The sequence below is a fragment of the Biomphalaria glabrata genome, chromosome 6 (genome assembly GCF_947242115.1).
Source record: "Biomphalaria glabrata chromosome 6, xgBioGlab47.1, whole genome shotgun sequence".
Lineage (NCBI taxonomy): Eukaryota > Metazoa > Mollusca > Gastropoda > Planorbidae > Biomphalaria > Biomphalaria glabrata.
In genome coordinates this window covers 23,739,998-23,767,417 of record NC_074716.1, presented here as the reverse complement: position 1 = coordinate 23,767,417, position 27,420 = coordinate 23,739,998, and the positions used below count along the sequence as shown (strand labels likewise).

General features: G+C 35.8%; 1 protein-coding gene and 1 long non-coding RNA gene across 13 annotated transcripts in view; one reads left to right on the top strand and one right to left on the bottom strand.

Annotated features, from left to right (window-relative positions):
* LOC106060536 (adhesion G-protein coupled receptor G6-like) overlaps positions 1-27,420 on the bottom strand; it is a 103,017-nt gene that overhangs the window by 60,757 nt on the left and 14,840 nt on the right. For 3 of the 11 annotated variants that reach the window (XM_056031591.1, XM_056031589.1, XM_056031600.1), the window contains exons 2-5: positions 26,463-26,579; positions 9,297-9,394; positions 3,783-3,970; positions 1,814-1,961 (exon numbers count right to left, since the gene is read on the bottom strand). In XM_056031591.1, coding sequence (XP_055887566.1) covers positions 1,814-1,961; positions 3,783-3,970; positions 9,297-9,381 — 421 coding nt within the window. In that variant the 5' untranslated portion in view covers positions 9,382-9,394; positions 26,463-26,579. Of the gene's footprint in view, positions 1-1,813; positions 1,962-3,782; positions 3,971-9,296; positions 9,395-13,918; positions 14,138-21,212; positions 21,300-21,327; positions 21,512-26,462; positions 26,580-27,420 lie in introns of those variants that run through there. The other 8 variants (XM_056031595.1, XM_056031592.1, XM_056031594.1 and 5 more) reach the window with 6 other exon arrangements.
* On the top strand, positions 1,905-12,995 carry LOC129926612 (uncharacterized). 2 transcript variants are annotated; one of them, XR_008778318.1, is made up of 3 exons: positions 1,905-2,030; positions 2,207-2,382; positions 11,398-12,995. It is a non-coding gene; the product is annotated as an uncharacterized LOC129926612 (long non-coding RNA). The 2 variants fall into 2 exon arrangements; XR_008778317.1 differs by having other exon boundaries at positions 1,912-2,030; positions 2,204-2,382.

Genomic DNA, 27,420 nt, shown 5'->3' with positions numbered 1-27,420 from the left:
GGAAATAAGAAATCTACTCATATTCACCCGTCACTAAAAGCAGGGCCGGACTCAACCGGTGTGGGGGCCCTATACGAAACGGATTTCGCGTGGCCAAGTTTGGGTAGGGATACGGATAATAAGTGAAATTTAAGAGTTTGTATTAGAAAATAAATTCTTCTTTGCATTTTATTCATTCTTTACTACGAACAGAACTATTTTACGAGCCTTGCGTGTAGCGAAGTCAAACAGGTATCATAAAAATTGTATTTCCTACATAGATCACGCAAAATAGCAAGAATTACCAAATGTTTCAAACTACGATAATTTTTTACCTCAACTAATTCTTCATTAGTTTGACGCGCGAGAAGCCTCTTTCACCAGAGTCCAAAATTACGGGATAATGCCGTTTATTTTAATCGCGCGTAGGATTGGCGTTTTCCATGTTGAAAGACACCCCAAAATGAAAATTTTTGTTTATATATTTCGGGAGATTCGTATGAGTTTTCTAAAGATTTTAATAACTTTCTGATATTTCTAGGACTTTTTAGCATATTTTGCAATTTCGGGAGATTTCCAGGAACTCCTGGTAAATCGACAGGAGGCCGCGGGAAATCTGTTATAAGTTATACAATGTTTTAATGTAATAATTTATACACCTAGAATTAGTGCGGGTCCTATGAAAGTGCGGAGCTCACTGCGGTCGCCTTAGGCCGGCCCTACAAAATAGCGCGTATGCTACACTGCTGGTCGACTTAGGCCGGCCCTACAAAATAGCGCGTATGCTACACTGCGGTCGCCTTAGGCCGGCCCTACAAAATAGCGCGTATGCTACACTGCGGTCGCCTTAGGCCGGCCCTACAAAATAGCGCGTATGCTACACTGCGGTCGCCTTAGGCCGGCCCTACAAAATAGCGCGTATGCTACACTGCTGGTCGACTTAGGCCGGCCCTACAAAATAGCGCGTATGCTACACTGCGGTCGCCTTAGGCCGGCCCTACAAAATAGCGCGTATGCTACACTGCGGTCGCCTTAGGCCGGCCCTACAAAATAGCGCGTATGCTACACTGCGGTCGCCTTAGGCCGGCCCTACAAAATAGCGCGTATGCTACACTGCGGTCGCCTTAGGCCGGCCCTACAAAATAGCGCGTATGCTACACTGCGGTCGCCTTAGGCCGGCCCTACAAAATAGCGCGTATGCTACACTGCGGTCGCCTTAGGCCGGCCCTACAAAATAGCGCGTATGCTACACTGCGGTCGCCTTAGGCCGGCCCTACAAAATAGCGCGTATGCTACACTGCTGGTCGACTAGTACACTATATCTAAGTTACTATTGAGAAATCCCCAATGGGTATTCTGGGTACTACTACTAAAGAGTAATTACCGTTGTAATCTCAGGTATAATATTGGTATCTGTCTTTGCAGTCTTCCTGGATCAAATAGTTCAGTGTTTCCCAAAGTGGGGTACGCCTACCCCCAGAGGTACCGGAAGACTTTGGAGGGGGACACGTTGCACCTCATTAGCTATGCTGATTTTTAAAAATACCCAGTTATTAAGTTCTGTTAATAAAATAAAGTGTGGTGAGGGGGGGGGGAGGGCGAGGGGTACTCAGTAATACAAATTTATAAAAGGGGTACACATAGGTCAAAAGTTTGGGAAACACTGAAATAGTTGAACGGAATTAAATTTTATGATAGACTCTTAAGGGCTAAATCAAGAGAGCTTGATGTATACATAATAGAAGTGTCAAATATAATCACAAACTGTATGTACTTAAGTTTGTGCATTAGTGTGTACTTTAGTGTGTACATGAGTATAACACCTTGCGCTTACCTCCTGTCCTGACGGTACAGCTGTGGTTATATTGGTGTCGGCCACAAGTCCAGACAGTTTGGTACGTGCCCAGGGGGAGTGTGACGTTAGCAGTGCTCGGGTAGGTCAAGTTATATTGTAAGCCATTTGGACGGCCAAGTTTTTTGAACTGTCAGCAAATATATACATGAGTATTTCTCAGTATAATACAGTTGTTATTATTATCAGAACTTTGCAGGTAATTGTCATTCACACTACATACATAGATTACAATTTTACAATTTAGATTTACAATTGGTAGTACAATTTCTTACAGATCAATATGTTCCTATTTTATGAATATGTACAGTTCAATATATTTCTATAGAACATTTCCAATATGGATTTGTATAGTTCATACTATTTGTACAGGAGATGTCAGAAATGGGTGGCATGTCCGCATGCCAGATGGAAGATTTCCAAGGGATGTATATCGCCCAGGGAGCCAGACTGCAATGACGTCCAGACTAACCTACAGAGATGACTGCAAGAGAGACCACAACTAGCAATGAAAGTACAAGGGGAGGAAATCACCTAATATTGGACAGCAAGTAAATATACCATATGTGCTTCCGAACCGGGGTTCGAATACTGATGTAGACTGGGATTTTTAATTTCGGGATCTTCGGGCGCTTCTGAATCCACCCATCTTTAATGGGTACCTAACATTAGTTAGGGAAAAGTAAAGGCGGTTGGTCGTTGTGCTGGTCACATGACACCCTTTTTAACCGTAGGCCACAGAAACAGATGACCTTTACATCATCTGCCCTATAGACCACAAGGTCTGAAAGGGGAACTTTACTTTTTTTTTATGTGCTCGTACGCACCTCGCAGAGGCGTGTCAAATACAAGATTCATATAATTTTGTTGCTACTGTTTTTGAATGATCTCGGAGACAGAGCAAACGAACGGGATCTATTACATTTATACCAAGCTGTCCGTGAGTTAATGCACAAAGCTATGAAATGTCCTAACATCAGATTAGGTTTAAGCGATTGGCAGTCACAAAAAGATTAATCTGAAAAACATGGACAAAAAGTGATTATTTCAAAATGAATTTGTCTGACATTCATGAGTCGTAGTTCCAAATGAATTTGTCTGACATTCATGAGTCGTAGTTCCAAATGAATTTGTCTGACATTCATGAGTCGTATTTCAAAATGGTTCAGCAATGTACGACCTGAACTGAACAACACGTTTTCTGTTCACGGACCATTTGTTTGGACAGTCAGCTAGAATTGATAACTTACCACTATATAATGTGATTTGACTTTCTCTTTAGGAAGATTTGCATTCCATTGGATCATAAATACATTATAAGTCTGACCTAATTAGAAAGGGGATCATTTGTTATTATCTCCCATACACTGTAAACATTGAAGGCGAGTCGAGATCAAAGAGGATCCAAGTCATTGGCCAAGCTGCTCAGCCCTGAATGTAACCTACATGTTTGGAAACAATCAATAGCAGCCTGTGACAGAGCGAAGTTCTACTTTCGCAATGTAAATATAAGAGTAAGAATAGGAGAAAAACACACACACATTATCAGACAAACATGATGGCGTGAAGGCAGTTGGTCATCATGTGAAGGCAGTTGGTCATCACGCTTCATCTCATGACCAATATCAACGTTTAACTTTCGACCAACTACACCATGTTTCTTTAACATTTTAGTTTTCTCCTCATAGTCAATAGGAAAAAGGTAAAATTGAATAACTTATTTTGACAATTTTTTCATTTTCCTGTGGAGCTGAAATTTCGCACTTAAACTGTTTCGTGACAAAACATTGTTTTTTTCATTACCGAAAATTCGCTTCAATAATTATTGAGTTTTTAAACTAATGTATTACAGGTAAGCCTATAGGACTCAATAGAACTTACAGTCCTCTGAAGTATCAGCTTTCTCCCTTTTGAATCAATGACTTGTTTAGAAATAGGAAACAGTTCTCACCCAAACTTCGTAACTGTCGGCCACATCTGTCGAGGTTTTACATTCTGTGTTATTAGAACACTTTATGACCCCAGCTGAATCCAGAGAGTAGATAATGTTATTGTTTTCAAGACATTCCGGGGGGACGTCATAGATCTCCAGGACAAAGTGGTAGTCGTAGTTACCCACATATGACGGACAAAACAATCCTAAAAAAAAGTTTTAAAAAAATACACAATCCTAAAGAAAAACAAAATTTAAATAGCTGTCAGAATTAAACCTTGTCCGAATTTTTATTCAATGATAGATGAACAAATTGTTCAAGTCTTAATCAAAAACATTTAATTTGATATTTTTAAACTAAAGGTAATTCGCAACGATTAGCATATATTACGTCGTTAACAAATTGAACAGAAATACGATTGTATAGTGTTCTAAAAGTGTAGACAGTTGATCAATACGATTGTATAGTGTTCTAAAAGTGTAGAGTTGATCAATACGATTGTATAGTGTTCTAAAAGTGTAGAGTTGATCAATACGATTGTATAGTGTTCTAAAAGTGTAGAGTTGATCAATACGATTGTATAGTGTTCTAAAAGTGTAGAGTTGATCAATACGATTGTATAGTGTTCTAAAAGTGTAGACAGTTGATCAATACGATTGTATAGTGTTCTAAAAGTGTAGAGTTGATCAATACGATTGTATAGTGTTCTAAAAGTGTAGAGTTGATCAATACGATTGTATAGTGTTCTAAAAGTGTAGAGTTGATCAATACGATTGTATAGTGTTCTAAAAGTGTAGAGTTGATCAATACGATTGTATAGTGTTCTAAAAGTGTAGACAGTTGATCAATACGATTGTATAGTGTTCTAAAAGTGTAGAGTTGATCAATACGATTGTATAGTGTTCTAAAAGTGTAGAGTTGATCAATACGATTGCATAGTGTTGTAAAAGTGTAGAGTTGATCAATACTATTGTATAGTGTTGTAAAAGTGTAGAGTTGATCAATACGATTGTATAGTGTTGTAAAAGTGTAGAGTTGATCAATACGATTGTATAGTGTTGTAAAAGTGTAGAGTTGATCAATACTATTGTATAGTGTTGTTAAAGTGTAGAGTTGATCAATACTATTGTATAGTGTTGTAAAAGTGTAGAGTTGATCAATACGATTGTATAGTGTTGTAAAAGTGTAGACAGTTGATCAATATGATTGTATAGTGTTGTAAAAGTGTAGACAGTTGATCAATATGATTGTATAGTGTTGTAAAAGTGTAGAGTTGATCAATACGATTGTATAGTGTTGTAAAAGTGTAGAGTTGATCAATACGATTGTATAGTGTTGTAAAAGTGTAGAGTTGATCAATATGATTGTATAGTGTTGTAAAAGTGTAGACAGTTGATCAATATGATTGTATAGTGTTGTAAAAGTGTAGAGTTGATCAATACGATTGTATAGTGTTGTAAAAGTGTAGAGTTGATCACTATGATTGTATAGTGTTGTAAAAGTGTAGACAGTTGATCAATATGATTGTATAGTGTTCTAAAAGTGTAGAGTTGATCAATACGATTGTATAGTGTTCTAAAAGTGTAGAGTTGATCAATACGATTGTATAGTGTTCTAAAAGTGTAGAGTTGATCAATACGATTGTATAGTGTTCTAAAAGTGTAGAGTTGATCAATACGATTGTATAGTGTTCTAAAAGTGTAGAGTTGATCAATACGATTGTATAGTGTTCTAAAAGTGTAGAGTTGATCAATACGATTGTATAGTGTTCTAAAAGTGTAGAGTTGATCAATACGATTGTATAGTGTTCTAAAAGTGTAGAGTTGATCAATACTATTGCATAGTGTTGTAAAAGTGTAGAGTTGATCAATACTATTGTATAGTGTTGTAAAAGTGTAGAGTTGATCAATACGATTGTATAGTGTTGTAAAAGTGTAGAGTTGATCAATACGATTGTATAGTGTTGTAAAAGTGTAGAGTTGATCAATACTATTGTATAGTGTTGTTAAAGTGTAGAGTTGATCAATACTATTGTATAGTGTTGTAAAAGTGTAGAGTTGATCAATACGATTGTATAGTGTTGTAAAAGTGTAGACAGTTGATCAATATGATTGTATAGTGTTGTAAAAGTGTAGACAGTTGATCAATATGATTGTATAGTGTTGTAAAAGTGTAGAGTTGATCAATACGATTGTATAGTGTTGTAAAAGTGTAGAGTTGATCAATACGATTGTATAGTGTTGTAAAAGTGTAGAGTTGATCAATATGATTGTATAGTGTTGTAAAAGTGTAGACAGTTGATCAATATGATTGTATAGTGTTGTAAAAGTGTAGAGTTGATCAATACGATTGTATAGTGTTGTAAAAGTGTAGAGTTGATCACTATGATTGTATAGTGTTGTAAAAGTGTAGACAGTTGATCAATATGATTGTATAGTGTTCTAAAAGTGTAGAGTTGATCAATACGATTGTATAGTGTTCTAAAAGTGTAGAGTTGATCAATACGATTGTATAGTGTTCTAAAAGTGTAGAGTTGATCAATACGATTGTATAGTGTTCTAAAAGTGTAGAGTTGATCAATACGATTGTATAGTGTTCTAAAAGTGTAGAGTTGATCAATACGATTGTATAGTGTTCTAAAAGTGTAGAGTTGATCAATACGATTGTATAGTGTTCTAAAAGTGTAGAGTTGATCAATACGATTGTATAGTGTTCTAAAAGTGTAGAGTTGATCAATACTATTGCATAGTGTTGTAAAAGTGTAGAGTTGATCAATACTATTGTATAGTGTTGTAAAAGTGTAGAGTTGATCAATACGATTGTATAGTGTTGTAAAAGTGTAGAGTTGATCAATACGATTGTATAGTGTTGTAAAAGTGTAGAGTTGATCAATACTATTGTATAGTGTTGTTAAAGTGTAGAGTTGATCAATACTATTGTATAGTGTTGTAAAAGTGTAGAGTTGATCAATACGATTGTATAGTGTTGTAAAAGTGTAGACAGTTGATCAATATGATTGTATAGTGTTGTAAAAGTGTAGACAGTTGATCAATATGATTGTATAGTGTTGTAAAAGTGTAGAGTTGATCAATACGATTGTATAGTGTTGTAAAAGTGTAGAGTTGATCAATACGATTGTATAGTGTTGTAAAAGTGTAGAGTTGATCAATATGATTGTATAGTGTTGTAAAAGTGTAGACAGTTGATCAATATGATTGTATAGTGTTGTAAAAGTGTAGAGTTGATCAATACGATTGTATAGTGTTGTAAAAGTGTAGAGTTGATCACTATGATTGTATAGTGTTGTAAAAGTGTAGACAGTTGATCAATATGATTGTATAGTGTTCTAAAAGTGTAGAGTTGATCAATACGATTGTATAGTGTTCTAAAAGTGTAGAGTTGATCAATACGATTGTATAGTGTTCTAAAAGTGTAGAGTTGATCAATACGATTGTATAGTGTTCTAAAAGTGTAGAGTTGATCAATACGATTGTATAGTGTTCTAAAAGTGTAGAGTTGATCAATACGATTGTATAGTGTTCTAAAAGTGTAGAGTTGATCAATACGATTGTATAGTGTTCTAAAAGTGTAGAGTTGATCAATACGATTGTATAGTGTTCTAAAAGTGTAGAGTTGATCAATACTATTGCATAGTGTTGTAAAAGTGTAGAGTTGATCAATACTATTGTATAGTGTTGTAAAAGTGTAGAGTTGATCAATACGATTGTATAGTGTTGTAAAAGTGTAGAGTTGATCAATACGATTGTATAGTGTTGTAAAAGTGTAGAGTTGATCAATACTATTGTATAGTGTTGTTAAAGTGTAGAGTTGATCAATACTATTGTATAGTGTTGTAAAAGTGTAGAGTTGATCAATACGATTGTATAGTGTTGTAAAAGTGTAGACAGTTGATCAATATGATTGTATAGTGTTGTAAAAGTGTAGACAGTTGATCAATATGATTGTATAGTGTTGTAAAAGTGTAGAGTTGATCAATACGATTGTATAGTGTTGTAAAAGTGTAGAGTTGATCAATACGATTGTATAGTGTTGTAAAAGTGTAGAGTTGATCAATATGATTGTATAGTGTTGTAAAAGTGTAGACAGTTGATCAATATGATTGTATAGTGTTGTAAAAGTGTAGAGTTGATCAATACGATTGTATAGTGTTGTAAAAGTGTAGAGTTGATCACTATGATTGTATAGTGTTGTAAAAGTGTAGACAGTTGATCAATATGATTGTATAGTGTTGTAAAAGTGTAGAGTTGATCAATACGATTGTATAGTGTTGTAAAAGTGTAGACAGTTGATCAATACGATTGTATAGTGTTGTAAAAGTGTAGACAGTTGATCAATATGATTGTATAGTGTTGTAAAAGTGTAGAGTTGATCAATACGATTGTATAGTGTTGTAAAAGTGTAGAGTTGATCAATACGATTGTATAGTGTTGTAAAAGTGTAGAGTTGATCAATACGATTGTATAGTGTTGTAAAAGTGTAGAGTTGATCAATACGATTGTATAGTGTTGTAAAAGTGTAGAGTTGATCAATACGATTGTATAGTGTTGTAAAAGTGTAGAGTTGATCAATACGATTGTATAGTGTTGTAAAAGTGTAGACAGTTGATCAATACGATTGTATAGTGTTGTAAAAGTGTAGACAGTTGATCAATACGATTGTATAGTGTTGTAAAAGTGTAGACAGTTGATCAATACGATTGTATAGTGTTGTAAAAGTGTAGACAGTTGATCAATACGATTGTATAGTGTTGTAAAAGTGTAGACAGTTGATCAATACGATTGTATAGTGTTGTAAAAGTGTAGACAGTTGATCAATACGATTGTATAGTTTTGTAAAAGTGTAGACAGTTGATCAATACGATTGTATAGTGTTGTAAAAGTGTAGACAGTTGATCAATACGTCTATACACCGGAGGCACCACAAATAAAACCCCAAAGAAAACTATTTATGGACTAGCTTCCATTTGATGACAAACAACCACAAAGAAAACTATTTATGGACTAGCTTCCATTTGATGACAAACAACCCCAAAGAAAACTATTTATGGACTAGCTTCCATTTGATGACAAATACCGACAAGAAATAAAAGTGACGATATTAATTAGGAAATGTGTTTTTAAAAACTTGTAATCAGACATTTAAAATAAATCAGTACAATTTCAATGGATCGACCTCTACTACTTAATAGGCCTACACGTCAATCATTTGGCGATCTATAGAGGTATTGAACAAAGTGAAATAAAAAAAAAAAAGTGCATTAGAATCCTGTCAACTAGAGCATTCGTCACGAATGTCCCAGCTTGTTTAGGACACACGAGGATGCCAAGGTGGCGTAGAAATAAACTAAAAAACATTGTCAATTATATGCAGTTAAATGCTTAACGTTTCAAAAAAAGTAAAAACATATAGTCAAGAAGCGTTCATTAAATTGTACACAAGGTATCGCATGTAGACTTGGATAAACAAATAAGTTCTTGTCACTAGTAGGTAACACAAGAAATAAGAAGTACCTGCATGAACTGTGTTGAGGTATAAGTAGAGAGTGCTGGTTACAAGTAGAACTTTGTGTAGAGTCAGTTTCCTTGTAGCTCGCATGTTGAACGTCTACCTAGAGAGAGTCAATGCAATACTTAAAGTAATGGTCTATCGCTAATCAGTACTTCAATACTACCGTTTTTAAATCCAAGTTTGCTTACAAATATTAACTCTAAGGTGTCATTCAGTGGTAATGCAGGAAAAACATAAAAAAAATGGAATATTATTTAAACACTTTTCTGTAACATAAATAAAAGCAGTAGGACATAAATAAAAGCAGTAGGACATAAATAAAAGCAGTAGGACATAAGTGAAAGCAGTAGGACATAAGTAAAAGCAGTAGGACATAAGTAAAAGCAGTAGGACATAAATAAAAGCAGTAAGACATAAGTGAAAGCAGTAGGACATAAATAAAAGCAGTAGGACATAAATAAAAGCAGTAGGACATAAGTAAAAGCAGTAGGCCCTATATTAAAAACATAAAACATCTCTAGATATAAAAAGATTTAATTCGGGGGACGCTAAAAAAACATGAATATGGAAGATTATATTGTTATCCATATCTTCAATCATGTACAAATTATTTCCTTAAGTCTACGTATGTACTTATAGATAACAGACGTTACTCAAAAAGATTATAATTACGTCCTACGCATTTCATTTGTCAAACTATTCATTCTCTATATCAATGACTTAAACTCTTCGAAGTTGTTGGATTTCCTGGCTGATTCAGGCAACCCATTCCACTTTCTAACGGCAAAAGGAAAAGGGATTTCGCTGTCTATTGTAATATATACCTAGGTTTTTATTATTTTCTAAAAACAAAATGTTATTAGAAATATTTGTATTAGTAAATGAAATGTTTTCAGTTCTACAAGCTACTACTATTTGAAATGTTTTCAGTTCTACAAGCTACTACTATTTGAAATGTTTTCAGTTCTACAAGCTACTACTATTTGAAATGTTTTCAGTTCTACAAGCTACTACTATTTTAAATGTTTTCAGTTCTACAAGCTACTACTATTTTAAATGTAGAGTTTACTTGTATTTGCAGAAAAGAAAGAATGCACTTAGTTTGTATATAATATAAAATCGAATATATTTTAAAACTACATTTAATAAGCAGTGTTTGAAATTAGGTTTATATAAGTGGAGAGCATTATGTAAATATAAATTACATAACAGTCAATTAAAGAATAATTCATTAGCATCAGCTAAGACAGATTCACATCTAATAGATCTTTATAACTATTGCATATGTATATAAACAATGCATATGTATATAAACAATGTATTAGCGGAGAATCGTTCGTAGTTGCGGTTAGTTTTTAACTCGTTTTCTGCTATTTATGCTGTATAACCTGCCTTTTTACCTGCATGAGTGGACAACCATGGCTTTGTTTCTAATTAAAAACAATTCCAGACACTTGGAAATAACAACAAAATGAAACGAAAAGAGTTAGTTAAAATAATTATCTCCCCTTACACGTGTCTGTCTGACAACTTTGGCAGTCATTAGTTGATAGATCTGTTGCAGAACTACGTCATTCAGGTTGGGGTTAATTGAACGTCTGTTTGATCTGTCTAAATCACTGACCTTTTGTTTTGACAATGATCTGTCTTAAATAGCTCTCCACAGTCACATGTCATGCTGAATTTACATTGTGTGTGTGTGGGGAGGGGGAATAACGCAATTTGTCTACACATGTGCAATGGGGAAAACTGACTATAAATACCACTGCAGAACATCATAATGTAGGGAAATACATAATTTATGAAATATTTGTCCGACCTTTGCACCATTTGGCCAAATACTGAGACTTACATTTATTTTAAAATGGTTGTCACTAATATTTAGACGATAACTCGATTATTTTTTTATTTTTTTTTACAATTACCAAAGTTCAAAACACTGGAAAAAAAAAAAAGACATTTGGCGAAATTCAATTGGCAAAGAGGTAAAGAAGAGTATAGAATCGCGTTCCTCATTTCCCTCATGCAATTATAAAAAATCTGAATTCCATTTGAATGCTGCTTTTTTTTTGTCTAATTATAATCATTGATTTTATTTTCCAGATAAACAATATACAAATGTGGGCATATAGACAATGTTGGTACAGACATGGCGAGACTGTGGCTTCCTATTTATCTTCTGACTGGTTGCAGGTTGTCACAAGCCAAGATAACTGAGTGGGTGACCTATTCTTAAGAAATTTTACAATAAAATTGCAACTCCTATGACGTCATTCACTAGTATTTTCTAACATTGCTAACAGGACTATATAATGCATATGACGTCATTTATTTATGTGCTTTAGAAATGACTAGTAAAGATACAGTTACTTCAGAAACAACTTGAGATTTGACAGAACGCCATCAAGAAATAAGGTCAAGAGAATCGTGAAATTGTGTACAAAGGAAATCGAGCATAATGTCGAGGTTCATTGAATCAGTTGGTTTCTTCAATTCACATTACAAGTGTGGTCTTATAAACTATCTGATGTGAATTCAATCGTGTGAATCTAATATTTCGAATTTCACTTTGTGTATTACTTTCTGTTTTTTTTTTTTTTTTTTTTTTTTTTTTTTTTTTTTTTTTTTACTAAGTTTGTTGTGTTTATAAAAGGACAAAGAATTCGTGAAATCATAGCAACGTGAATGAAACACTGGCTGGCATAACACAACGCATCACATATTAACACCCACAGAATAAAAAAAAGTTACATCTAATTTAAACGCTAAAAAATTGTTTCTTACGTTACATAGCACACAATTACAGTGTGAAGTAACGGATTTAATTTGATTTTTTTTTGGGTATTGTATGTGGTAGATATATTGTTAAATATTAATGATAAAAGATTTTAGAACTGATTAAAGTTTATGACACCAAATGTATCTTTCAAATTGAAAAATATCTCTTGTTTAAACTAAAACATTTCTAGGGAAGATAATTGCTATTTAGCCATGGTTAGAAGTTGCTTTGCAGTGGTAATTCTGAGTGCATTTTTGTACCCGGATAAAGGGTTAAAAATACAACTTCATTCTTTTTTATATCAGCTTTCAATGTCACGTGATCTCCTTCTCTATCAGTCCCATCATCCTTCCTGTACTCATCAACTGCTTCCTGTCTGTAGTCTGTATACATTCTATAGCACAATGAAAGCAGTTTCTAGCTCAATTAGCTCTTGGAGATGACATCTTTTTTTTTTTTACAAAACAACTAAAGTTTAGAAGCTGGAGGTTTCTGTTTCGTTCCAGCCTACATGGCCCATAGGTGACACGGACTAAAAAGAGACAAAAATAACTCCATTTTTAGTAGAAATCTGCGAACTTATCTTTGACTATATTTGCCATAGTATATCAGTACTTTTTAATGAGATGAACACTAGTCGCTCCGCCTGAAAGATGCTAACAACTGGAAAAACATATTTGAGCAAGGTGTGTGGAACATAGTGAAACAAATGGACGATGTACTTACATACAAAACTGTAATGAGGAAGAGAATCAGCCCCTCCCCCACCAAAAAAAAAAATTAAAAAATCCTCACATGTGCTAGGAGAACATAGGCATCAACAGTGTGCTGGTCGCTTCATTGTCAAGACATTTATGAATATAACTTGAAAATGCTGAGTGCAATGCTTTACAATAAGAAGATATTTACACCTTGAATTTCAAATGTTGTCTTCAAGAGACAATGTCAAACAAGAAGATATTTACCTTGAATTCAAGAGACAAGGTCAAACAAGAAGATATTGACCTTGAATTCAAGAGACAATGTCAAACAAGAAGATATTTACCTTAAATTCAAGAGACAATGTCAAACAAGAAGATATTCACCTTAAATTCAAGAGACAATGTCAAACAAGAAGATATTTACCTTAAATTCAAGAGACAATGTCAAACAAGAAGATATTTACCTTAAATTCAAGAGACAATGTCAAACAAGAAGATATTTACCTTAAATTCAAGAGACAATGTCAAACAAGAAGATATTTACCTTAAATTCAAAAGACAATGTCAAACAAGAAGATATTTACCTTAAATTCAAGAGACAATGTCAAACAAGAAGATATTTACCTTAAATTCAAGAGACAATGTCAAACAAGAAGATATTTACCTTAAATTCAAGAGACAATGTCAAACAAGAAGATATTTACCTTAAATTCAAGAGACAATGTCAAACAAGAAGATATTTACCTTAAATTCAAGAGACAATGTCAAACAAGAAGATATTTACCTTGAATTCAAGAGACAATGTCAAACAAGAAGATATTTACCTTAAATTCAAGAGACAATGTCAAACAAAATAATATTTACCTTAAATTCAAGAGACAATGTCAAACAAGAAGATATTTACCTTAAATTCAAGAGACAATGTCAAACAAGAAGATATTTACCTTAAATTCAAGAGACAATGTCAAACCAGAAGATATTTACCTTAAATTCAAGAGACAATGTCAAACAAGAAGATATTTACCTTGAATTCAAGAGACAATGTCAAACCAGAAGATATTTACCTTGAATTCAAGAGACAATGTCAAACAAGAAGATATTTACCTTAAATTCAAGAGACAATGTCAAACAAGAAGATATTTACCTTGAATTTCAAATGTCTCTAAGAGACAAAGGCCAAAAAGCAAGCTGACTCTATGAAACTAGCGCTTCCTCTATATGATAGCTTGAACAATACACAAACACAATAAAAAGTATCAACATGTCTAGAAGTAGGTCATTGGGACATACAAAGGTCTTCAGCAACATCTCTCAGGCCTATCCAGTGACAACGCTATTGTATTGCAAACGCCAAAACTCGAGCAGTTGAGATTTTCATTCCTCTTTCTTCCCCCCCCCCCCCCAACACGTCTTTACAATTTAATCCATGTCATGTCTCAGTGGTACATACTTTTCATTTTTAAGTTTCCTGAATGGGTTGTCTACCTTGTAGTATCGAGACGTAAAAGTTTCGTTTTCCAAACATGACAAATAGGACAAAAAACAATCGACATTTTTATCCACCCCACTGTTTTCTTTGTAAATATTGATACAATCTCAAAGTAAAACATACAAACACAGAACGGCTTAAATGTATATACAAGTTTTCTATAGCCAAGGTTGACAATAAAAGGTTAACTGCTGACACCTTATTAAATGTGTGTTTCGTTAGATTAACTTCATTGTTTATAGAAGCAAATGTGGAGACCAGAGACGCGTTACGTTTCTATTTCAAATATTATTCAATATTTTCGGTTATGAGTCTATATATTCAATCACTATTCACATAATGTATTTCAGATGTTGTTTTGGTATCTCATGCTTTTTTTGTAAAAAAAAAACAAAACAACAATCACATTTCTATTCGGTAATTGTGCCTAGAACTATCTCGAGACAATGATTGACGAAAGAAACATGCTATTTGTTTCTTAATTACAGACTTTATATAGTAGCAAAGAAAGAAATCAAAGACAATGAGAACCAAGAAGGCGCTCTAGGGAATCTACATCCAAGATTTATAATCAGATTCGTAAAATATCCAACTTAAACCCAGCTGATCTCAAACATTCCAATTTCCATTCATCCCCCGGTCACCTCAGCAAAGTTTGTATATAGATATCCAAATTTATTCTTTACATACATAAAACATAGAATGTAATGGCTAGTGACTTTTTGTGTTGGCAAGGGGGAACTAAAATATTTTGTCAGATTGTTAGACTGAGTGACACCCGTTTGATTGATTAGCTGAGTGACACCCTTTTGATTGATTGGCTGAGTGACACCCTTTCGATTGATTGGCTGAGTGACACCCGTTTGATTGATTGGCTGACTGACACCCGTTTGATTGATTGGCTGAGTGACACCCGTTTGATTGATTGGCTGAGTGACACCCGTTTGATTGATTGGCTGAGTGACACCCGTTTGATTGATTGGCTGAGTGACACCCGTTTGATTGATTGGCTGAGTGACATCCGTTTGATTGATTGGCTGACTGACACCCGTTTGATTGATTGGCTGAGTGACACCGGTTTGATTGATTGGCTGAGTGACACCCGTTTGATTGATTGGCTGAGTGACACCCGTTTTATTGATTGGCTGACTGACACCCGTTTGATTGATTGGCTGAGTGACATCCGTTTGATTGATTGGCTGAGTGACACCCGTTTGATTGATTGGCTGACTGACACCCGTTTGATTGATTGGCTGACTGACACCTATTTGATTGATTGGCTGAGTGACACCCGTTTGATTGATTGGCTGACTGACACCCGTTTGATTGATTGGCTGAGTGACACCCGTTTGATTGATTGGCTGACTGACACCCGTTTGATTGATTGGCTGACTGACACCTATTTGATTGATTGGCTGAGTGACACCAGTTTGATTGATTGGCTGAGTGACACCCGTTTGATTGATTGGCTGACTGACACCCGTTTGATTAATTGGCTGAGTGACACCCGTTTGATTGATTGGCTGAGTGACATCCGTTTGATTGATTGGCTGACTGACACCCGTTTGATTGATTGGCTGAGTGACATCCGTTTGATTGATTGGCTGAGTGACACCCGTTTGATTGATTGGCTGACTGACACCCGTTTGATTGATTGGCTGACTGACACCTATTTGATTGATTGGCTGAGTGACACCCGTTTGATTGATTGGCTGAGTGACACCCGTTTGATTGATTGGCTGAGTGACACCCGTTTGATTGATTGGCTGACTGACACCCGTTTGATTGATTGGCTGACTGACACCTATTTGATTGATTGGCTGAGTGACACCAGTTTGATTGATTGGCTCAGTGACACCCGTTTGATTGATTGGCTGACTGACACCCGTTTGATTAATTGGCTGAGTGACACCCGTTTGATTGATTGGCTGAGTGACATTCGTTTGATTGATTGGCTGAGTGACACCCGTTTGATTGATTGGCTGAGTGACACCCGTTTGATTGATTGGCTGAGTGACATCCGTTTGATTGATTGGCTGACTGACACCCGTTTGATTGATTGGCTGACTGACACCCGTTTGATTGATTGTCTGACTGACACCCGTTTGATTGATTGGCTGAGTGACATCCGTTTGATTGATTGGCTGAGTGGCATCCGTTTGATTGATTAGCTGAGTGGCATCCGTTTAATTGATTGGCTGAGTGACATCCGTTTGATTGATTGGCTGAGTGGCATCCGTTTGATTGATTGACTGAGTGACATCCGTTTGATTGATTGGCTGAGTGACATCCGTTTGATTGATTGGCTGAGTGGCATCCGTTTGATTGATTGGCTGAGTGGCATCCGTTTGATTGATTGGCTGAGTGACATCCGTTTGATTGATTGGCTGAGTGGCATCCGTTTGATTGTTTGACTGAGTGACACCCGTTTGATTGATTGGCTGACTGACACCCGTTTGATTGATTGGCTGACTGACACCCGTTTGATTGATTGGCTGACTGACACCCGTTTGATTGATTGGCTGACTGACATCCGTTTGATTGATTGGCTGACTGACACCCGTTTGATTGATTGGCTGAGTGGCATCCGTTTGATTGATTGACTGAGTGACACCCGTTTGATTGATTGGCTGACTGACACCCGTTTGATTGATTGGCTGACTGACACCCGTTTGATTGATTGGCTGACTGACACCCGTTTGATTGATTGGCTGACTGACACCCGTTTGATTGATTGGCTGACTGACACCCGTTTGATTGATTTGATTGGCTGACTGACATCCGTTTGATTGATTGGCTGACTGACACCCGTTTGATTGATTGGCTGACTGACACCCGTTAGATTGATTGGCTGACTGACATCCGTTTGATTGATTGGCTGACTGACACCCGTTTGATTGATTGGCTGAGTGACACCTGTTTTATTGATTGGCTGAGTGACACCCGTTTGATTGATTGGCTGAGTGACACCCGTTTGATTGATTGACTGAGTGACACCCGTTTGATTGATTGGCTGAGTGACACCCGTTTGATTGATTGGCTGAGTGACACCTGTTTGATTGATTGGCTGAGTGGCACCCGATTTAAAGCTTGATTGATTGGTTGAGTGACACCTGTTTGATTGATTGGCTGAGTGACACCCGATTTAAAGCTTGATTGATTAGTTGATTGACACCTTATCTTATCTTATATAATACAGACGTTACTTCAAAAAAGAAGATGATTACGTCATACGCGTCATGCATTTAGTCATGCATATTAACCAATGACTTAAATTCTGCCAAGTCACTGGTTTTCCTGGCTAGCTCAGGCAACCCATTCCATGCTCTAATAGCACTAGGGAAGAAGGAGTATTTGTACAAATTTGTCCTATCATATGGGATGAGGAATGTGCCTTTATCTTTGTGTCTTTCAGAGTATTTTATTAAACTTTGTTTTTGTATTTGAAGATTATGGTTCAGTGTTTTATGTATGATTGCTTTTTTACTTTTGAGCCTTCTGTCCTGGAGGCTTTCTAAATTTAGTGATTTTACTAAAGGTGTTACTCTAGTCAAATGTGAATATTCGTTTGTTATGAATCGCACTGCTCTATTTTGTGTCTGTTCTAGTTTCTTAATGTTTTCTTGAGTTGAGGGGTCCCAAACGGAGTATGCATATTCTATTATTGGCCTAACCAAGGTTAAATAACATTTTAGTTTTATGTTCTTATTTGATTTATAGAAATTTCTTTTAATAAATCCTAATGCTAATTGATTATTACATCTAATAAATCCTAATGCTTTGTTTGATTTTTTTGTAGTTTCATCAATATGTGGATTCCATGACAGTTTTTCATTTATTATAACACCTAGGTATTTTGCGTTTTTTAGTCTGTGTTACTGGTTTGCCATGAATAAGATAAGTGGAATTAATTTGTTTTAGTTTTTTTGTTACTCTTAACAACTGACATTTTTCTGGGTGGAAAGACATGCTCCAATTTGATTCCCATTTCTGTAATTCATCTAATTCTCTTTGTAAAATATCTGTGTCTTGTGTTGTTTTTATTGTTCTATATATTATGCAATCGTCTGCAAATAATCTGACTTTTGTTCCTGAAGTAATGCAATTTGGCAAATCATTTATGTAAATTAAAAATAGTAGTGGACCCAAGACTGTTCCTTGAGGTACACCTGAGTTTACTGTTATCGGTGTTGATTTAGAGCCATTTATTATTACAGTTTGTTCTCTCCCTATCAGAAAAGCTTTAATCCACTGATGCAGTGGACCATTAATGCCGAAATATTTTAATTTTTTAAGCAAACTATGGTGGTGAACTTTGTCAAAAGCCTTAGAAAAATCTAGTAAGATAGCATCTATTTGTTCACTATTATCTAAACCTTTTGAAAAATCATCAATTAGTCCTATTAGTTGTGTTTCACATGATCTATATTTCCTAAAGCCATGTTGGTATGGTGTGAGGACATTTTGTTTGTCTAAGTGGTTTATGATGTTGCTACATATTATGTGTTCTAGGATTTTACATGTGATGCTGGTAAGTGATACTGGTCTGTAGTTTCCTGGGTCAGATTTTTCTCCTTTTTTAAATAGGGGGGTGACATTAGCTTCTTTCCAGTCCTTTGGTACTCTGCCCTGGTTAAGTGAAGCCTGAAAGAGTATTTTGAACACTGGGGCTAGCTCATTGCTTAGTTCTTTGAGTAATCTAGCTGGAATACCATCAGGTCCAAAAGCTTTATTTGGTTTGGTGTTGGCTAATAGTTTTTGAATTCCATTTTCTTGTACTACTATATCTTCTATGTTGTCTACTTGGTTCAAATTCAGTAATATGTCTTTGTTCCTGGGGCTGAGAATGCTGATGCAAAGTATTTGTTTAGGATGTTTGCTTTAGTTTCATTATCATTATGTATTATGTTATGTTCATCTTTTAATGGCGCTATGCCTGTTAATTCCATTTTCTTAGACTTAATGTATGACCATAGATTTTTGTTGTTATCTTTAGATATTACATTGTTTATGTATTCACACCTGTTTGATTGTTTGATTGATTGGTTGATTGGCTGAGTGACACACGATTGAAAGCTTGATTGATTGGTTGAGTGACGCCTGTTTGATTGTTTGATTGATTGGTTGAGTGACACCCAATTTAAAGCTTGATTGATTGGTTGAGTGACACCTGTTTGATTTTTTTGATTGATTGGTTGATTGGTTGAGTGACACCCGATTTAAAGCTTGATTGATTGGTTGAGTGACACCCGTTTGATTGTTTGATTGATTGGTTGAGTGACACCCGATTTAAAGCTTGATTGATTAGTTGAGTGACACCTGTTTGATTGATTGGTTGAGTGACACCCGATTTAAAGCTTGATGGATTAGTTGAGTGACACCTGTTTGATTGTTTGATTGATTGGTTGAGTGACACCCGATTTAAAGCTTGATTGATTAGTTGAGTGACACCTGTTTGATTGATTGGTTGAGTGACACCTGTTTGATTGTTTGATTGATTGGCTGAGTGACACCCGTTTGATTGTGTGATTGATTGGTTGAGTGACACCCGTTTGATTGTTTGATTGATTGGCTGAGTTGTGTTTGATTGATTGGCTGGGTTGTGTTTGATTGATTGGCTGAGATGTGTTTGATTGATTGGCTGAGATGTGTTTGATTGATTGGCTGAGATGTGTTTGATTGATTGGCTGAGATGTGTTTGATTGACTGGCTGAGTTGTGTTTGATTGATTGGCTGAGATGTGTTTGATTGATTGGCTGAGATGTGTTTGATTGATTGGCTGAGTTGTGTTTGATTGATTGGCTGAGTTGTGTTTGATTGATTGGCTGAGTTGTGTTTAATGAGCGCCTTGACAAAGTCTCCCAGATTCCATTTCCTCTTAAATGCCAGAAAAAAAAAGTTTTTGTTTTGCAAGGTTCAATCTAATACAATACTCAGCAAGAAACAAAGATAAAGACACATTACTCTTCCTATATGCTAAGACAAATTTGTACAAATGCTCTTTCTTCCCTAGTGCTATTAGAGCATGCAATGAGTTGCCTGAGCTAGCCAGGAAAACCAGTGACTTGGCAGAATTTAAATCATTGGTTAACATGCATGCATAGATTGACCTAGTATCACACATAAAACTTAATCATCTTATTTTCGGAAGTAACGTCTGTATATTATAAGATGTAAGATAAGAAGACTAACACTAATAAATCTGTGTGATTACAAATATATTTACCAACTGTTCTTGTATAATGCAATTTTATGCTTTTAGCTTTCTCAATACGCTAAGATCCTATTAAATGTCTGGCACAACCGGAACTGGGTGGGGGAGAAAGAAGGAGGTATCTGGGTGATCACATTTAATTACATTTATAAAACTAAAAAAAAAAGTAAACGACCTAAGTTAGAACTTCAAGGTTAAAGCCTTCTCAGCCTCCTCATGTCAATACACTAACCCTTGGGCCAGGGAAGGCTTATGAAAATAGAAGGTTGTATAGTTATTTATTGTTAAAACTTTTCTCTTGTCAAAGTGTTAAGGGAACGACCTAAATTCCGCCTCCTCAAGCTGACATACTAGCCACTCTGCTAATGAGGTGCTTATGAAAATAGAAGATTGTATAGTTATATATTGTTTGTTTCTAACTTACTTTAAAGTGGCGACCTATAAATGAGACTAATTCAGCTTATACCACCACTTCAGTCAATGACAATATAACTGCATTGTTCAAGGTACCAAACAAAAGAAATAATTACCAATAGATAATTAACTAATTGGTTAATTATTTTTTAGTCTTGTGTTGTTAGGCTAAAGAAATTGTGTAAAATTTCAGCTTGATCTGAGAGTTTGTGTTGGAGAAATAACGTGTACAATCTTTTTATCAGACAGAAAGACAGAGTGAGTTGATTTAAATTGAGTAACAATGTTGCTTAGAGGAGATAGATTTCAAATAGTACAAACCTGTACGTAAAATCCCCAGCCATTAAGTTTTTTGAAATTAAAGACGTGCATTTAAACCTGGCGTCAAGCAGATGATTATGTTAAGAATTGAAAGTCTATTTATTACGTTTGTGACTTGCCTTTTGATTGATAGTTTCCTGCAGTTGGAAATACGATATTTTTAATGGTCACTATCACTGAATAAGATGTGTTGGTGGTTGCTCTTGACCTTGTTGACCACGACAACATTGACATGTGTCAGTTAACATTGTTTTAGGCACAGTTTTCTCGTGACCTTGCAGAACAGAACCCCAAGAACACTGTGACATTTATGTTTCAGGTAAATATCAAGCTGGTTGGCAATGCAAGACAAACTATTCCTTATCTCTAGAGTAACATTTAAACACTAAGTTATAATTCATAATTTATTACATGACTTTACAATCTAGGCCTGAATACAAGTAACATGCTCTACATTGCTTCTTCTTTCTAAGTTACCTGATATGCATAATCAACCCGCCCCCCATCAAATGAATATAATCGATCGAGACAAATCTTATTAATCGAACTTTGTGGCTTTTAAACTCAATTTCTATTAGCCTTTTGGTTTTACTATATAAAAATTTGATTCCAAACAAGCTCTGCGCGTCAACTATTCATTAGATTCTGATGTTACCAGGGCTGAATAGATTCTGATGTAACCATGGCTAAAACTATGTCGGATATTGTGTTTGTATTGGCTGAATAGGTTCTGATGTAACCATGGCTAAAACTATGTCGGATATTGTGTTTGTATTGGCTGAATAGGTTCTGATGTAACCAGGACTAAAACTATGTCAGATAATGTGTATTTGCTGAATAGGTTCTGATGTAACCAGGACTAAAACTATGTCACATACTGTGTTTGTATTGGCTGAATAGGTTCTGATGTAACCAGGACTAAAACTATGTCACATACTGTGTTTGTATTGGCTGAATAAGTTCTGATGTATCCAGGACTAAAACTATGTCACATACTGTGTTTATATTGGCTGAATAGGTTCTGATGTAACCAGGACTAAAACTATGTCACATACTGTGTTTTATATTGGCTGAATAAGTTCTGATGTATCCAGGACTAAAACTATGTCACATACTGTGTTTGTATTGGCTGAATAGGTTCTGATGTAACCAAGACTAAAACTATGTCAGATAATGTGTTTGTATTTGCTGAATAGGTTCTGATGTAACCAGGACTAAAACTATGTCAGATAATGTGTATTTGCTGAATAGGTTCTGATGTAACCAGGACTAAAACTATGTCACATACTGTGTTTGTATTGGCTGAATAAGTTCTGATGTATCCAGGACTAAAACTATGTCACATACTGTGTTTGTATTTGCTGAATAGGTTTTGATGTAACCAGGACTAAAACTATGTCAGATAATGTGTATTTGATGAATAGGTTCTGATGTAACCAGGACTAAAACTATGTCACATACTGTGTTTGTATTGGCTGAATAAGTTCTGATGTATCCAGGACCAAAACTATGTCACATACTGTGTTTGTATTGGCTGAATAGGTTCTGATGTTACCAGGACTAAAACTATGTCGGATACTGTGTTTGTATTGGCTGAATAAGTTCTGATGTAACCAGGACTAAAACTATGTCGGATACTGTGTTTGTATTGGCTGAATAAGTTCTGACGTAACCAAGACTAAAACTATGTCACATAATGTGTTTGTATTGGCTGAATAAGTTCTGATGTAACCAGGACTAAAACTATGTCACATACTGTGTTTGTATTGGCTGAATAGATTCTGATGTAACCAGGTCTAAAACTATGTCGGATACTGTGTTTGTATTGGCTGAATAAGTTCTGATGTTACCATGACTAAAACTATGTCGGATACTGTGTTTGTATTGGCTGAATAGATTCTGATGTAACCAGGACTAAAACTATGTCGGATACTGTGTTTGTATTGGCTGAATAAGTTCTTATGTAACCAGGACTAAAACTATGTCGGATACTGTGTTTGTATTGGCTGAAAAAGTTCTGATGTAACCAGGACTAAAACTATGTCGGATACTGTGTTTGTATTGGCTGAATAAGTTCTGATGTAACCAGGACTCACAAACTATGTCGGATACTGTGTATTTGCTGAATAGGTTCTGATGTAACCATTTGTAGTTCCATAGCTGTGAAAGTGGAAGCAAGGGGACAGAAATACGTTTGCTTGTTGTAGTTTTGGAACAGAGTTGTATTTTTTTTTAAATTGTTCAATCTATTACTAATTCAGCAAGGGGGTCTGGGGGAGCTCGAAGCGCGAAGCCCCGCCGTCGAGTCCTATTTCTGGTATTGAAAGCCAACAAAATGCATATTTTGAGGTATCTTCAGTGCATTATCTTGTTATTAAAAAGTTTTATTTCAAAAACCTAATGTGATATTCTAACTGACTTAGACCCTCTCGCGCCGTTCGGCGCATTTTCCGGCAAGCTGTTTCCGCAACTCTTATTTTGCGTAATTCATTTTGTCGGAGAACATGTCCCGCCAAACCTCATGCGACGCTCTGTCACAACCTTACTAAGGGTTCGACTCCCAGTTCGGCATATGATTTCTTTGATTTAGACCCGATCTCTATTACTGACTCCTAAAATCTGTCTGAGCCATCTTTGTTGAGCCACATTTAGTGTTTTTTAATTTCGGCAGAAGACTATTCACACTTTATTAATGGAGCCCAAGCCACTGGTAGAAATTTGTAACCTTTCTTGACTACGGTCTTGGAATTACATGCCTGTATTTCGTTTTAGATTTTATATCGAAAAGGAAAGTTTTTTCGTCAAAATCATCTGTTGAGGGGTTTTAATTCAAAACCCCATTTAGCTTCGATCATAGAATTTGGTGACTGTAATTTGCTTTAAAATAATATTGAAGAGAAAGGTTTTCAACTCTAAACGCTCTGTAGGGGAATTTTAAACTCAAAACCATCTGGAGGGGTTTTAAACTTTAAAGAAAAAGCCATCTGGAGGAGGGGGATTTAAACCCAAAACCCCCTTTGGCTACGCTCATAGCATTTTGAGTGCGTAATTTGCTTTTTTTTTTAAATATTGAAGAGATAGTTTTCAGCTTCAGACCCCACTGGCAGGGGCTTTTAAACTCAAAACCCCTTTGGCTACACTCATAGATTTTATAGTGTGAAATTTGCTTTTTTTTTTTATAATGAATAGGTACTTTTTAGCTTCAAACCCAACTGGAGGGGGAGGGGGAAATTAAACTCAAAACCCCTTTGGCTACGCTCATAGAATTTTGAGTGTGTAATTTGCTTTTTTTTTATATTGAAGAGGGGGTTTATCGTAAATTTTGGTGGGGGTTTTAAAATCAAAATCTACCTTAATTGTGCTGTTGGAATTTGGGGATTGTTGTTTGCATTTTTTTGTTTTGTTTTATAGAAGAGGGGGATTTAGCTGCAAAAACCATTAGTAGGGGGTTTAAAACTCAAAACCCCCTGTAGGGGGTTTTAAACTCAAAGCCCCTGGTAGGGGGTTTTAAACTCAAACCCCCTGATAGAGGGATTTGTATCCGAAAACCCCCTGATAGGGGTTTTTAAACTCAAAACCCCCTGGTAGAGGGTTTTTAACTCAAAACCCCCTCGGCTGTGCTGGGATAAGTGATTTAGTATTAAAATCTCACCTAAAATAAACAAAATGAAAGCAAAAATCAGTCACTTAATTCCGTTCCCCCTCCCCCTGCGGAGGGATTTCATTTCGGGGGCCCCCCCCGGCTACGCCCATGCGTCTACAACGGGTTAGTTGGACTAGCTGTCTGGAGCTACAACCCAACAACCGAGCTAAGTAACAATCCTATAACTGGGTAAAAGCACGAGATGTGTGTACTTTGTCAAGAGTAATATGTCGTACAGGAAGTCTACATTCAAGGTAATTGAGTGCAGCGCCTAGATAAGGAAAGAAACAAGAATGGACAGGGTAGATTTTAGCCGAAGGAAGCGAATTATTTTTATCTTAGTATGTGGGTGAGTGTGAGAGAGAGAGAGAGAGAGAGAGAGAGAGAGAGAGAGGGAGTAAGATTGTGTGAGGCTATATAATATAGTAGCTTTGTATACAAATAACATTACATATATTTATCAATGCAGTGGCGTAGCATCATAGGAACGAAGGGGATCAATGAACACGGACCAAAAAATTATTCTAATTGTGTTGACAAAGAATTTTAATGCATCAAATTTTTTTATAATTTGAGAAATGACTTAGAAAGTGTGAAGATTGAACCTTAGAATTATTTTTATTACAGAGTGTATCCGTGATATAGTCACATCTCCTTTTACATAGAAAGTAAGCTATTATGCGTTTATTATCTCCCTTTCACATAAACAGACGCGTTACTACTAACAACAGAAGTTGTTTTGTTACCCTGTGATTGTCAAAAGAGTTGAACCGAAGGCTCTCCGAACTCTAAGCGTGTAAGCCTGATTGAACAAGAGGTCCAAGTTAATGTCTATGTAAAACTTTACTATTTCCGATATATCCGGCACTCCGGCGCATGGACTAGAATGCATGGCTGAAGGCCGAGCACACCGGGAACCCCCGCCAATTTCCTATGTTGTACTAAGCTAACCGTGCAGGACTCGCCATCACTGTAACGGTCCCTTGAGGAACGGCGCATGGATTATCGACAGGGACGTGGAAGCTCTCTTTCAACTCCGCACCGTGCAATGGGAAAGCTCTCACATTCCCTTGGATACTCCCGCAGGAGTTTTGTTTTGCAATTCATTTAAGCTTTAGTGATCGTTTCCACCCGAGTGCCATATTGATGCAGAATAGCGTACCCGGGCCTGCTTGTTGACAAAACAACTGAAAGTTTGCGGTGGAGCTAAAAATAGCTCATAGATGTCTAAAGATGCCTAAAATTATGTTCCCATTAAGCACAATCTGGATGTTTAAAGATCTAATTTTAGATCTACACTAGTGAATAAAGGGAGCGAAACATTTAAGCAGTCAGCTGAGGAATGTGCTTTTATTGTCGATTTATTATTATCAATCATTTATATTGTGCTATTACACTTTAATATTCTATGTAATCATTCAGGATTCAGGTTTGCAAATTAAGTTATTCAATTTTCATAAACTGATTTTGAGTTAATGCTATTTCCATATCCCCAGCGTACGCTTGACTAACAAGTAATTCGCGTAACATTAAAAAACTACAGTTAAACTTACCATACCTCATTAGCAACCACACTCTAAACTCTACAACACATAAACATACTTTACCTCCACATTCTCTAATATTCCACATAAATCTGAGAGTCTTTGTTTACATTATAATCCTAGGAGAAGAAATCGTCTGCAGTTTGTACTTCCGTTTCAGAATCTTAAGGCTGCCAAGTACTTTAAAAAATGAAAACAAGAGAAAATATAAAATAACTATTGAACTGTGTTTCGGGGAGAAGATACAAATATAAAGTGGCTTAGCATTGTTGATACTGTTTCTACAAAGTTAAAGGCTTTCGGGGATTGCTAATTAGTCTAATAAAAAAGGAATCTCCGTATTGCCTAATTAAGATTTCCTATTTTAAAATTTAAAGAATGTTTCCCCCTACCAGGAATCTATTATAAAAAGGCGCCCTCTTTGTTCTAATGTTAAACCCCCCCCCCTTCACCCTCTCATTATTTTCTCATTAAGAAGATATACGTCGCTGTAAATGTACATACACATTGATTGGTATGTAGTTCTAACGACTATGTACTAGAGTACAAGGGAGACAGTGTGACACTACTTTACAAGGTGCATGACTCATGTCAGTATACAACAGTCTCAACTTTTACATGTAGGTATGACCTGGTCATTCTTATCTAGCTGACTATGACTTCAATGGCGTGTTTAAAACTTGCTGCGATGACACCAGAAAATGATAAGAGTTGAACTCGTAATAAATATCCATATCCATGTATAGATTAGAGATTCATGTATTGTTTCAAAACTGCAGTCTAGTGTGCGCAGACTTGTTTTCGTTTTACAATTAAAATTCAACCTCAATATTTTTGGTGTGAAGTGAGTTGCCTTTTAGAGATTGTCTTTCAGGAAAAGAAGAAAACGGACCAAGTCTTACTTAATGTACTTGAAGTACCACGTTCTTGCTACAGCGTTAAGTAGGTCTTTAAAACTGAGGACATGATGGCCTCTAGCAAGGTGTATGATATTCATGCTAGCCATTGATTTTTTGTTTGG